This window comes from Amyelois transitella, chromosome 21 (genome assembly GCF_032362555.1).
Source record: "Amyelois transitella isolate CPQ chromosome 21, ilAmyTran1.1, whole genome shotgun sequence".
In the NCBI taxonomy this organism is placed as follows: domain Eukaryota; kingdom Metazoa; phylum Arthropoda; class Insecta; order Lepidoptera; family Pyralidae; genus Amyelois; species Amyelois transitella.
Window position 1 is genome coordinate 68,684 of NC_083524.1, and position 14,645 is coordinate 83,328.

Below are 14,645 nucleotides of genomic sequence, written 5' to 3' on the forward strand. Positions count from 1 at the left end.
ACTAAAAAGGAGATATCATCGATATACGCATGTCGCACAGGCATGCAGACCCAACAATCTCGAAAACAATGATTTTTTTTCTAACGAAGACTGCAAGAAATTAAATTCGAAATGTAGGAAATCGGTAATCTGGCAAAGAATTAATGGATGTGAGCCTTTTCAATGGGAAATTAATTCACTGTTGGCTGTTGGCCCTAGAGAGTTCTTGCGAGACTCGACGTGCCTAGCGGCTATTAGTTCTCAGTTCCACGAGATATAAATATAAGTTAGCCCGATGTGCATTTGTGTGCTACACCAGTTCAAGGGACTACTTATCATTCAGCTGCTGGTCTCTGCAACAACAGCACAGACATCATAAATAGCGCTGAATAAACTATTTTTTTTTATAACTGTTATTTTATTTCAAAGGCTCTTGTTGTTGCAATACAGACAACAGACAGCTCCATAGCAAAATATGAAAAATACAGACAGTCAAAGAAGCATTAATTAAATCTCGCCATTTTCAATGAAAATAGACAGCAAGTTTGTTTACACCTCGTAGATGTTTGATATACAAATTCCCGTTCGTCGTGTGTAGAATTACCTACCGAATGAATGGGCGACATAACCTTATAAACTGTTTGTGTAATTTTTTTTAATGAACCGGACAACATTTGATAAGTACATGCATATAGTCGCGTCTATATCCCTTACGGGGCATAGCCACGGCCAACAGTCTTGTAAAGACTGAAAGGCCACGTTCAGCTATACGGCTTAGTGGTGGAATTAAGATTCAAATAGTGACAGGTTACCTACTAGCCAATCGATATCAAACAATAAAGAATCCCAAGTTATTGTTCGCCTATCCATGAGTCTAGTCTGAGCCTAGGTAAGTAATTTATGAAAAAGTGAATTAATCTTTGTTGTATGTATGTTTACTGATCAAATAAAATTAGCAAATTGGGCATCAGTTTACCTAGAAACTGGCTGCGCGCGCCAGCACGCGCGGCAGTGGGCGAGCACCGCGCGCCGCCCGCCGTCGTGCCGACATCGCCGCGGGAGCTTGCATTCCGCGCGAACTCGTCCGTGATATGTCTCACACGCGCCGTTCACAGCTCACGGGGACTACACGTGGCATTGCGATATATTTCTGAGATGAACGCTACTCGTCCGCTCGACCCGTTCAACGAGAGTCAGTGGTTGCACCACATCGCGACGGTGGAACAGGTGGGCGCGTTCCGCATGGGTCACCTGCTGCTGATGACGGCGATCTTCGTCGCGGGAATGATCGGCAACGTGCTCACGTGCCTGGTGATCTACTGCGACCGCAGCATGCACAACGTCACCAACTATTACCTGTTCAACCTTGCAGTGTCGGACCTGGTGGTTTTAATAATTATGTTCATAGAACTTATATACAAAGTTAGGCAGTTGTCGGATCAGCAAGACGAGTGGGGCGACTTGGATTGCAAAGTGCAGTTCTTCATGGTGGGCGCCCTGTGGAACAACGGCGTGCTGATCATGACGGCGCTGGCGGTGGAGCGGTACGTGGCCGTGCGGCACCCGCTGGCGGCGAAGAGGCGGCGCGTGCGGCGGCGCGTGGCGCGCGTGATGGCGGCCGTGTGGACCGCCGCCGTGCTGGAGACGCTGCCCGACGTGTTCGTCATCAGGCTGGTGGAGACGCGGGTCGGGCCGGTGTGCTTCGTGGCGCTGACGTGGTACACGCGCGTCATCAACGCGGCCACCGCCGTCGTCACGTTCCTGCTGCCGCTCACCGTCATGCTATACATGTACATCGCCATCGCCATCACCGTCAATGCCGGCCAAAACCAAAATCACGGAGATAATATATTTAACCATCGGAATCACAGGAAGAAAGTCAATAATCTTATCAGTAAGTTGAATCATATACTATCTGTTTTTATAACATTTAACGTATTTGAGTATATTTCATGTCGTTCATATAATTTTGTCATAAGATTTCATAGGAAGATTTTGAATTTTGATGCATGTGGACTTGGGTCAAAATTTAAGAACTGGTACTCATAGATGAAGTTTTAAATTTACCTTCCCTCCATAAAATGTGTATGATATTACATCTCAAAATAGTTTAGGAAAAAATATTATACTTATGTGCATTTCGATTACCCTATATACCTACTAAGAGTTTTATGGCTGCAGTCCAAGCCGGTGTAGGCAATGCAAGGTGTGTGACAGTCTGTTGCGTGTGCAGTGGCGCTGACGCTGTCGTTCCTGGTGTGCTGGCTGCCGCACTTCGGCCTGCGCGTGCTGGTCGCGTTCGGAACCCCGCGCGTGCTGCTCATCCTCCCTCAGGTACGAGTACCGACGTCTGACACATGCTACACTCATTGATTTCTATTGAAGCTCACTTTCTCAGCAATATTGTTGTTTCAGTACCTGGTGCTGTGGTACGAAGCGGTGGGGGTGAGCGCGTGGTTCAGCTCGGTGCTCAACCCGCTACTCTTCAGCCTTATGTCCACCAAGTTTAGGAAAGCACTAAAGGTTGGTACCGACCATACCGACGTCATATGTATACAAACCACCTCCCGTTTGATCAGATAAAGTCACTAATTTCTGCTGAACATTATCAAACACCTACTGATGCATAAATACTTGTACGTCTCCCTCGTTACATAATACTCCCAAACGAACACCCGTGCACAAATGATATTCACAGCTTCAAGTGTGGCATTTTTTTAAGGGTTTGTTGTCTGGCACCAATCATCTATACTAATATTATAAAGCTGAAGAGTTTGTTTGTTTGAACTAAATAACTATTCCACGCGGACGAAGTCACGAGCACAGCTAGTGTTAGAATAACGCAATAACTAACAGCAATATTTTTATATTTTCAGAATCTATGGTACACCAAACTTTTGAGGCGAAATTTGGGAAGTATTTACGAACCTTCGACCATAAATTGCAGAGTTGGATCACATTCATAGGACTCAATCTTAAAATCTTTCTGTTGCAACGCACCTCTCACCGAACTATTATTTATTACTTGTAGGCAATTAATTGTGGCGACATCTATTTTCTACTATTGTATTGGCAGGGAAGCGCTGTACTTATATAATTAAAGGATTAACCTGTGGTTTCTTTATCTAATGAAAATAGTCCTTAGAACCATATTATAATAACATTATAATCTCAGAAACTATGTAGGTAATATAGGTACACGCCTTATCATACAACACGACGAGAATACATACATACATATAGGGTTGCCAGGTCGCCAAACCTAATAGCCGGACAGACCAGCCAGTTTGGCCGGATATTTGGCTAAAAAAGCCGGACACCCTATATTATCGGTAGTCGGCTCTCGTCGCCTGCGCTCGGCCACGGCTCTCGCTTGTTTGCGGAATGTGAAAAGCTTAACAAAAGACGGACACCGTTTATTTAGGCCGGACATGCGTTCAAAAAGCCTAAATATGTCCGGCTTAATCCGGACGCCTGGCAACGCTACATACATACATACATATGGTCACGTCTATATCCTTTGTGGGGTAGACAGAGCCAACAGTCTTGAAACGACTGATAGGTCACGTTCAGCTATTTGGCTTAATGATAGAATTGAGATTTTAATAGTGACATGTTGCTAGCCCATCGCCTATAAAAAGAATAAAAAACGCAAATGAAAAACATAGAAATTTTGTCTCTTCGAGCTCAAGGGAGTGGTTAAATTCGGATTACCTTATCTTTACGTAGTCTGGAATTATTCAGATTTTTTGTAACCACTTTACAATTTCGTATCCATTTACATTTTAGTTTTCGATTTCATTCAGACACGCCGCTGTATGCATATAGGTCAATCGCTATTTGGTTTGTGCATATATTTAGGTACCTACTACGTAACTAATAATAAAGCTGCTGACGATAGCGACCATACTTTTGCTGCGATGGGTATCCTTTGAGTGTATATTTAGCGGAGAAGGTTAATAACTAGGTATAGCCCTATTTACGAGATGATACATGATTTACGAAACATTGAATGTATCTGTATGGGTTACTTGAGGGCCGCGGATTTCAATGTTTAGGTTTAGAATAAGTTTATTCTCCTAAGAATTACATAAAATAATACATAAAAACAGACTACTTAGCAAATATTTCGACAAAACGTGCTAGTTGTAGCATGCATTAAAAACAAAAAAAAATGTTTTCTAGTACAGTAGAATCCGTTTAGTACGACTTCGCATATAACAACCAACCGTTTTTAGCGACGCAACTATAGACATATGTTTGGTTTCGTATCGAGCCACTATGAAAGTACATTCGTTTATTACGATTCCGCTTATAACGACCGACCGCTTTTAACGACGGAATTCAACGCACATTGTCCGGTTATAACGACGTGCGTCGACGTGTTTACAAACGAATCTAAGTTATAGGTACATAATAGAAGCTATCCCCGCTCCGCGCACCTACCTAGCCCATGCATCGCGGACTGTCTGTTTTGTTTATGTTACATTTCCTAATTTGCGGGTGACAAGTGAGTGCGCGTACTAAAATGGCTAAGCGAAAAAGTTTCTCTATTGAAGAAAAAAGTTTTATTTTACAACGTTTTTACAATTGCATAATGCAGTCCGTACTTCTTACTATAAAAATAAAAAACAAAAACAATCAAAAATTACCGACTTTTTGCAGTAGGTGTTGCGTTGTTTTAAATTACTTATTGATTAATCTCATTTCTTTTCCTTCTTAGTACACTTCTGTACCGTATATGTATGCATATTATTATATGTGAAATAAATAAATATTTTTAATTCAATGTTTTTTTTTGTCTGTTAGTCACCTTAATACGTATTAATACGTATGTACATAAATTTTGTATATGATTATTAAAAAAAAAAATGATTGTTTAGTACGACTTCCGGTTATTACGACGTAATATCACTGGTCCCTTGACCGTCGTTATAACCGGATTCCACTGTACTTTTATTACAAAGCAGCTCTGTCGGACATACAAATAAATATTGCAAATGTTCCTACAAAGCGGCACTTCGCTGCGGCTTACAGCTGTTCTCGCCGGCCGGGCGGCCTGCTGATTGATTGCCCCTACGCGTAATGGCGCGATTGGGCCGCCAATGTGGCCGTCACATTAGTAAATTAACGACAAAATAAACATTGCATACATACCTACATATTGTACGCTCGTGGCTTCCTTGTTTAACAATTGGGTGGGAGCAGTCAGCCCTGCCCATCCTGGTGCGGTGTTAAGAACTTACGAAAATAATTATTTTTACTGGGTAAAAGAATTGTTATCGGAAGCTGAGGATTTGTTATTTTTCCAAACCCAGCGTTATTTTAAGGTTGGGAAGGCTTCTGATTCTTGCCCTATCTACAAAATCTTAAAGCCTCTCTGAGTGACGGTGAAGGCTGTTCACTTCTTAACTTCGTAAGATTATTTTACGAGTATGTTACACCATAATAGGTTACATAACACGACAAAGACAATTACCCCGGAAATGTTGTCACACTACGGAAAAATGTTACAATATCATTAGATGCAAAGCATTTATACCTAGAATCTTTTACACAGCCTTAGGCAACGATATTAATTAAAGGAGTATGTCTGTACTCTAGTATAGTATTTATATATCTATAACAAATTATTTTGTGATGCTTCATGATCGTGAGAGGAGGTGTTTTATCAAATATATTGGGCATCATATTTATTTTTGCAAACATCCTCCTCGGCTTTATCAATTATAGCTGCTAATTGTTATGCGACTTGGCGACGACTTGGCCCACATCATTACCCGCGACCGAACGGAGACCATATATATGTATGCGTTTAGGGTTAAACCAATGTTAGCATATATCTCCAAAACTACTGGTCCGAGGCGGTCACGCGTATTAGAAAGAACGCTGGTTCGCCGTATTAAATGTTTCGCTGCAAATTGCTTAAAACGACTATATCTCAAAACCTATTCGTCTGATTTATATACTGTAAATGGCAATTTTAGTCTACATGAAAAGCCGAAAGTAATAAACATATTTATTTGGATAAGGATTAATACTGAATTAAAGAAAATTGGTTTCAAAATAACTTATGTTTATAAAGAAAAAATAATCTAAAAAAATGAACATAAAAGTGGTTATTGTAAGTAAACCTTAAGAGATAGATATATGCTCTCGCGGACTTTTTTGTGGCAAAAAATGAGTACTTCACATCTTTAGTACATTGTTTTACTATATCTTTGTTGGTTTGCGCAGCGTTCGCGTGGAAAGCTCGCAGATGGCCGTCTCATTCAACTTTCACCTGCATTGTTGACGTTTCCCGTAGGAAATCCGGGATAAAATGTAGCCTATAGCCTCCCTCGATAAAAAGACTATCTAACAGTGAAAGAATTATTCAAATCGGTTCAGTAGTTTCTGAGATTAGCGCGTTTAAACAAACAAACAAACAAACAAACAAAACAAACTCTTCAGCTTTATAATATTAGTATAGATTATTATCAACATAGCATAATAAATAGTCAACGCTGATATGGACCAGTCTTCATTAACTTTTATTGGGTATTGTGAAAAAGGGAGTGGTATAATAAATGCAGGTAAAGTACGTGCGAATGTTTATTATCTACAGCTAGTCGTCCTCGTGCAGGTCGAACAGCTTGGCCACCTCGAACAGGTCGTCGAAGTGGCCGCGCGCGAGCACCTGGCGCGCCACGTGCATGCGGTTGAACAGGTTCCACAGCAGCACGCCCACCACGCGGCCCGCGCGCACGTAGAACACCACGCCGCGCCCGTAGCGCCGCTCCGCGTCTGCGCTCGCCGCGCTCTCCGCGCTCGCCGCGCTCACTGCGCTCACTGCGCTCACTGCGCTCACCGCGCTCACCGCGCCCGTGCTGCTCGCGCTCTCCGCGCTCTCGTCCGCGCCCGCCACCGCGTCCGCGGAGAACACTCCTACCGTGGGTAGTTGCGAGTCGATTATACCTATAGCCTGAAATACCACATACACTTTGATTGCACGATTCAAAAACAGGACAAAATTTTGTGAGATATTCTACCCTATTTAAAAATAATACAGACGTTACAGTCGCTCGGTGGCCACTGATCATTGTAACATGATTCAAAATGAATACGTTACATGTGCGTTTTATACGTGCATTAAAATCAGGTCCTACCCTACCAAACGGCCCGTATCGTGTCGAATAGTGACGGTAAAATGACAAGGCACAAAGCGCGGTCGCTGCAATGCGCGCTCGGCAGCGGTAGTTACGGACGGGAACGCCGAGACCAACCTCATATCCGAGGTGCGGGCCGAGGTCGCTCCAGAACATGCTCTGGTGCGTGTAGTGCTTGGCGGGCGCCACGGCCGCCATGTTCTCGCCGGCCAGGCGGCCCGACACCACGGCGTGGTCGTGGTGCTCCACGCGGCGCCGGCCCAGCAGCTCGTCGTAGAAGCAGGCGGCGTCGCCGGCCGCGAACACGTCCGCGCGCGCCTGCAGCTCGGCGTTCACCAGCAGCCCGCCCAGCGCCGCGTGCGTCTCCAGGCGCGACGCCTGCGCCAGCGACTCGTCCACCTGCAACGAGAGACAGTGCGGTTTGTTACCGCTGTTTGTTTCTGCTCCGACGCTATGAAAGCGGCAGTCAACTTTGTTATAACTCATTTATTTGACATGTCCCATACCAACGAATAAAAATTTTGAATTTGAGAAAATGTTGACTTTTGCCACTTTTAACTCCTAATCGCATCAAGTCTTCGTGACACTTCTTGCAGAAAAGTTTTGCTAATCAGCATCATGTCCCCGGCCCGGACTCGTCCCCTCAGCGTAAGCCTCACCTCGCAGCCCACGCACTCGACGACGAGGTCGACGTGCAGCTGGCTGCCGTCGTGCAGCCGCAGCAGCACGCCGCCCCCCTGCGGCTCGCCCCCCTCCACCCGCACGCCGCCCATCAGCTGCACGCCAGCCCGCCGCAGCCGGCGCGCCGCGTCGCGGGCCAGGTAGCGCGGCAGCACCCTCTCCAGCGGCTCCTCCTCGCGGTACAGCTGGATCACCGTCTTACCCGTGCCCTGCACTGCGACACAGGGACATGGATTACGATACCGACACGCACTCCTTCATTCTGGCGTTAGTCTTAGTTATGTATGGCGTTATTTAATACTTATTCACAATGGTTTTTTAATGAAGATGATGTGCATTAGGCGAACTAGATCGAGAGGAACTTACGCCTGTCAGCGAGCGCGGCGCTGAGCTCGGTGGCCAGGAAGCCGCCGCCCACGACGGCCACGCGCGCCAGGCCGGGCGCGTCCAGCGCGGCCGCCACGCGCTGCGCGTCGCGCACGTCGCGCAGCGCCAGCGAGCGGCCCGCCGCCGCCGCCGCGCGCAGCCCCGCCACGCGCCGCGGCCGCGCGCCCGTCGCCACCAGCGCCTTGTCGTACGTCACGGTCACGCGCTCCCCCTCACCCACCGCCTGCAGCTCCGCAGAGTGCGCGCGCACGTCTATTTTCTTCACCTACGGGTTGATCATTCGTGCTAATATTGCAAAAAACATCGTCGTGGCAGAATAACCAATCAAAAGAAGAGATTTGGAAATTCTCACGTGACAACACTACTATTTAAATGAAAAACCTACGGCGAACAAGTTCGGAATGTAGACTCACCGTCCACCCCCTGGCCACGCTGGCGCCGCCGCCGGAGCCGGCCAGCCGCTCCACGGGCAGGTAGAAGGCGGGCGGCTCGTACAGCACGGAGCGGCGCCGGCCGTTCCACTGGCGGAAGGCGAGCGCCGCCGCGTCCGCGGCCGCCAGCGCGGGCTCCCGCCACAGCTCCTTGCTGAGCGGCGGCCGCATGTACGGGAAGGCGGGCTCGTCGCCCACCAGCAGCACCTGCCCGCACGTCATTACATTAACGCGACACACACATCAGCTGCAGACTGATAAGAAAAACAATGAAAATGGCACAACGACCTCTTGAGTAAAACAAAAACGACTACTACGAAATCCTTTTTGAGTGACATTCGCCGGTAACTATGACATAGCCGTATGATATTTACAGATATGTACCGATATAAGTTAGATTTTGTAGGATTCACGCTACGAAAATTGATTGTTACTCCGGATGGAAATATTTCGTTCCCTCTTCACCAGTTTATCACGAATCCTATTTAGCCTCGCGCATACCTCGGAGTCCGGCCTGAGGCTGCGTATGGCGCGCATGGCTGCGAAGGAGGCGGTGCCGGCGCCCAGCAGCAGGAACTGCACGTGCGACGGGAACTCGGAGCCCGAGCGGGGGCTGCGCCACGACGCAGACTCGTCTTCCAACTGCTTCTCTGCTGAACTTGGCTCTACTGCGAAATCACGAGATTGAAATTTCAAATTAAAAACTGACACGTTAGTTGCAATACAAACTGGCTATCCCTACTTCAGCTGAAAGAGGCTCTTACCTTTAATGGCTTTGGTTTTTTCATCACTAAATTTACGATAGAAGTACACCTGAAACAATATGGTCAAATTATTTCAAGTAATAAACTTTAAAATTTCTTAAGAATTAAATATATTTTTTGTTGCCAAGACACAATTATTATTAATGTAATACACTAACCATATAATACATTAAACATTAATTTAAGTGAACAGGGAGAACACTAATATGTTATCTTCTACCTCTATCTTTATGGTTAACCTCCGAGTGAGGAAAGACACAAAAAAATATGTACAACGACAATAATGCTGCAGGGCAGTCCTGACATATCTTACGATTTTGTCGAGGAAAAAAATATGTGTGCATTGTTTGGTGGACTAACCCCCCCGACAGAAGCGGTAAGCGCTATTGCAGCGGCTGCGGCGGTCCATGTGCGGCGCGGCGGGGGCGGGGGCGGCGGGGGGCGCGGCGGCGCGGGCGGGGGGCGGCCCCGTTCACGGCCCGGCGCCGCTCCCCCGCTCGCTTGCGATGGGCTGACATCCCCCGATGTCAGCACAGTCTGCAATTCAACAGTTACGAATTTGCATGAGACCCACTCCCACCAGTGTTCAGTATATTTATAACTCTTTTGTTACTGAATGATTACCAAACAATGTACAAGCGTAACTGATGGAAGCAGGAAGTTTAAATTTAGCATAGAAAAGTAAAAGGGAACTTCTATGAAACAAATAAAATGTAAATTACTGGACATGAAGTTTGTATGCAAAACACATACGATCTGATCTTTCCACTGGCCATGATCCCTGCTTTCTCACTCATCTCTGCGTGATCCCGGTTGCACCCTCCGCAGAAGTGTTTCGGGGCCCGGGGTCCGCCTCTCTCCACTTGTTCTGGTTTTCGGAGTCTTGAGATTTCAATCAATTGGCTCGCATATCATCTTTTGTGATGACCAGCCATGATCTTCTCGGCCTGCCCCTTCAACCTGGGGCTGGCGGTAGTGGAACAGCCGGACATCAGTTCCCAAGTAGTCTGCCGGCATGGCCACGATCCCTGCATTCCTCTTTTACTCCATCCACATTCACACTTGTTGTTTTATAGACTTAACCTATTACCGTTTTGTATTTTCTTATTTTCCTAGTAGGCTTGTAAATAAAAATAAAACTTGATTTTACTACGCTTTTATTAGCTTGGGTTGTATGTATGTATGTATGTATGTATGTATGTAACGGAATCTTTGAGCTTAATTTTCACTGATTTCTAAACGTCTGATCAACTTGAAACTTTGCACACGTATCAAGGACCGATGACAATGCAATATTTTGATAAGAGTTTCTCATTATCCTTATTAAAACTGCCAGGATTAATAAATTCATTTTTAGATCCTTCGTATGAGAGTAAGAGAGACAGAGATAGCACCAGTGCCAGTAATCTCCATACAAGAAACCAAGAAGTTCTGACGTATAAGGAGTCCAAAAAGAGATGTAATATATTTCCATATAATGTTACTATTAACCTGAGGCTTTTTTATTTCATCGCATCGCTCCATTTAGAATTACCATTAGAAACAATAGTAGAATTAGTAGAATATTTTAAAACAATAAAAAATATATAAGTAATAAAACAAAAGTAATAAATGAAAATTGAACAACTAAATTTACAACAATACAAGAATAAAGTTACTACCTACAGAACTTTGCGATATTTAATACGTATTTAACATATTAATGCGATTCTTGAATTAACATTATGTAACTTTTGCATATTTATAATAGCAACACTGTAATACTCGCTTGGAAAATGAGTGACAGTTTGTTTATTTATGTAAAATAAGTTTTGCAGTAAGTTTTGAATTCGATTCTAACACCTGTAAACTTTCTTTCTGTTTTTTTACCGGTGCCTGTGTATTTACCTATTTGCACTTTGTTTTGTGCTGATAACTTGTCGTTATTTGGAGTTTGGAATCTTCCGTTGAGTCGAGCTTTGTTCTTCCGGATATTCGTGTGATTTTATCATCTGAGATTGGACTCTGACTGTGTTCACTGTGTTGTGCAGATATTTTGAGATAGGACTCCTGTAAAAAGTACCTGATTATTTGAGATAGGAGTCCCAAGTTTGTGTTTGTTTTTGTGAAAGACAGATTTTACTACAAAAGTGCCACGATGTCTTCAGATAAACATTGTTGCGTTCCTGGTTGTAAAGGCAGTGGAGGTATGTTTGAAATATTTTTGTTCCTGTATCAATCTGCCTCTTAATCTTGTGGTTTGATTCCTGGCAAGGCCACAATCGAAAATTGTTATGTTTGCTGGATAGTCAAAAATATTATTAACAGTGATTTATCACTATAAAATTCTTTTCAACTGGGTTTAACAATCATCATACATACATGCATACATATAATCACGTCTATATCCCTTGCGGGGTAGACAGAGCCAACAGTCTTGTAAAGACTGATAGGCCACCTTCAGCTATTGGGCTTTAAGATAGAATTGAGATTCAAATAGTGACAGGTTGCTAGCCCATCGCCTAAAAAAGAATCATGATGATGAGAATATTATGAGATTTAATCCAATCAGGCCACATATAACTTTAAGATAGTTATACAGCGTAGTAGAAGTAGTAGGAAGTTAACACTTCTACCAAAAAATAATTGTATAAAAAAACTAAAAAACTAGGCGTTTTATTGCTAATCAAACTAAAAAATAGAAAATAAATAATAGTTTAAAAAAAACTAAAAAACTACGCTTTATTGCTAATCAAACTAAAAAATAGAAAATAAAATTTAAAGACAAAGGAATTATAAAACAGTAGTAGCAAGTCGAACAATCGGTTATAGTCAATTACCTCCGATTAAAATTATAACAAAATTAAATTTATAAACAAAACAATTTAAATCAGAGTAAAAAGCGTGGGGTGCATTTTACTTCATTTTCATAACTCTCTTGTCATAAATATATGCTAATAGAATGATTTTAATATTTACTACATCAGGCACCCCACGCTTTTTACTCAGATTTCAATTGTTTTGTTTATAAATTTAATTTTGTTATAATTTTAATCGGAGGTAATTGACTATAACCGATTGTTCGACTTGCTACTACTGTTTTATAATTCCTTTGTCTTTAAATTTTATTTTCTATTTTTTAGTTTGATTAGCAATAAAGCGTAGTTTTTTAGTTTTTTTTAAACTATTATTTATTTATTTATTAACTTATTCTATACTCACTCATGGATTATATCTTACTCTTTATAGTTATAGTAATGCTGCAGAAGATACTGAATTAGATACATACATATACATAATCACGTCTATATCCCTTGTGAGGTAAACAGAGCCAGCAGGCTTGAAAGACTGACAGACCACATTCAGCTGTTAGGCGTAATGATAGAATAGAGGTGCCATGTGGTTCCCGGCACTAATACAAAAAAGAATAGGACCACTCCATCTCTTTCCCATGGATTTCGAAAAAGGCGACTAAGGGATAGGCTTAAAAACTTGGGATTCATTATTAGGCGATGGGCTAGCAACCTGTCACTATTTGAATCTCAATTCTATCATTAAGCCATATAGCTGAATGTGGCCATTCAGTCTTTTCAAGACTGTTGGCTCTGTCTGACTGACACTGACCCCGCTAGGGATATAGACGTGACCATATGTATGTATGTATGTACAATACAAATACAAATCTCTTTATTGCAGAAACACAGGTAGAAAAGATGATACAGTCAGTTTGTGTCATTGTGACCTGTTTTCACAAGACCTATATTTTCATTTGGAAAGATATAAAATCGACCATTGGGTGTAACAATGGCTACTTTTTTATGGAATTTCCCACACAAAAGCTAGTAGAAGTATGCACTTAATATTATTTAAATTAAAAAAATAAAAATATAATACCAAGTACCTGTAGTGGTTGTGTGGATGTGGAAAAAGAGCATGTACCTGTGGAATAAATTGTGAAGAGTAATTATTTCAGCTGAATTAAGACTGATATATATATCAGCCCAGATCTCATGAAATTATAATGTCACAATCACCATGAAGAATCAATTATATTTGTTCCCTATAAAATATTAATTGTTAACTCATCTTCAAATTTATCTATCCTATTCATTGCCTGTCTGCTTGGTCGCTCAATTTTCAAACATACATACACATACATATTTTCACATCTATATCCCTTGCGGGGTAGACAGAGCCAACAGTCTTGAAAAGACTGAATGGCCACGTTCAGCTATTTGGCTTTATGATAGAATTGAGATTCAAATAGTGACAGGTTGCTAGCCCATCGCCTAAAAAAAAAGAATCCCAATTTTGAAAGCCTTTTCAAACATACATATGTCTATATCCCTTGCGGGGTAGACAGAGCCAACAGTCTTAAAAAGACTAAATGGCCACGTTCAGCTATTTGGCTTAATGATAGAATGGAGATTCAAATAGTGACCAGTTGCTAGCCCATCACCTAAAAGAGAATCCCATGTTTGTAAGCCTATCCCTTAGTCGCCTTTAACGACATCCATGGGAAAGAGATGGAGTGGTCCTATTCTTTTTTGTATTAGTGCCGGGAACCACACGGCTAAATTTCATCATAATTAGAAATATTACCAGTATAACATGACTGATTCGAAGGGCCCTGACGGCGACTTCTATTATAAAACAAAAGAGATACATATAAGAGGTGCAAACTTCGCATAGACCTACCATACAGGCTGTACTCACGAAATAACTTAAAAACATCCCTCCGTGCCGTGGTGAATAGCTCCAGCGCTTGGCTCTCTACGTAAATTGAAGAAACTGCTCTTAGCATATTTTACGATATATCTTTACAAAACAAAGGCCTAAAATATTCAAATAAATTAAAATCTCGTCCCATTTCCGTACATTTTGTTCAAATAATTAATAAATCCTACAAATTCAAAATTCAGGTTACTTTTCTCCTCAGTTTTACTGACTGACATTAAATCATCAAATGACACTGACGTTTGGTTTAGAAAAAACCTGAGAAAAACATAAAAAATTGTAAGTGAAATCTTACCATGTTTTACTTGATATTTTTTATTTCTGTCTGTAATACTTTCACGCCTTAACCACTAAATCGATTTTAATTAAATTTGGTACAAAGATAGAATTGAAACGAGAAAGAACATAAGCTTATTATTATTGCAAAAAAAGAAAATACGCGGACTTTTCGGTTATTTCTTACTTTGAAAAGTTAAAAAGATAGAAGAAACAAAACATGCTTTCTCAACGTTTGTGAATATTCCCCTAGGTATATATAT

The 14,645-nt window shown here is 42.4% G+C and overlaps 2 protein-coding genes across 3 annotated transcripts; one reads left to right on the top strand and one right to left on the bottom strand.

The window, feature by feature from the left end:
* Nucleotides 1–1,004: 1,004 nt before the first annotated feature.
* On the top strand, nucleotides 1,005–3,643 carry LOC106140250 (neuromedin-U receptor 2). Of its 2 annotated transcripts, none has more exons than XM_013341820.2 (4): nucleotides 1,005–1,873; nucleotides 2,213–2,313; nucleotides 2,395–2,502; nucleotides 2,856–3,643. In XM_013341820.2, exons 1-4 carry the CDS (start codon nucleotides 1,135–1,137, stop codon nucleotides 2,943–2,945), a joined length of 1,038 nt encoding a protein of 345 aa, XP_013197274.1. In that variant the 5' UTR covers nucleotides 1,005–1,134; the 3' UTR covers nucleotides 2,946–3,643. The 2 variants fall into 2 exon arrangements, with proteins under 2 accessions (XP_013197274.1, XP_060806298.1); XM_060950315.1 differs by having other exon boundaries at nucleotides 2,161–2,313; nucleotides 2,856–2,992.
* Nucleotides 3,644–6,559: 2,916 nt separating this feature from the next.
* Nucleotides 6,560–14,331, bottom strand: LOC106140245 (apoptosis-inducing factor 1, mitochondrial). Its single transcript, XM_060950338.1, has 10 exons — nucleotides 14,086–14,331; nucleotides 13,271–13,308; nucleotides 9,751–9,927; nucleotides 9,391–9,439; nucleotides 9,128–9,294; nucleotides 8,609–8,833; nucleotides 8,175–8,460; nucleotides 7,787–8,022; nucleotides 7,245–7,526; nucleotides 6,560–6,943 (listed from the first exon to the last, which is right to left on the bottom strand). Exons 1-10 carry the CDS (start codon nucleotides 14,171–14,173, stop codon nucleotides 6,587–6,589), a joined length of 1,905 nt encoding a protein of 634 aa, XP_060806321.1. The 5' UTR covers nucleotides 14,174–14,331; the 3' UTR covers nucleotides 6,560–6,586.
* Nucleotides 14,332–14,645: the final 314 nt, after the last annotated feature.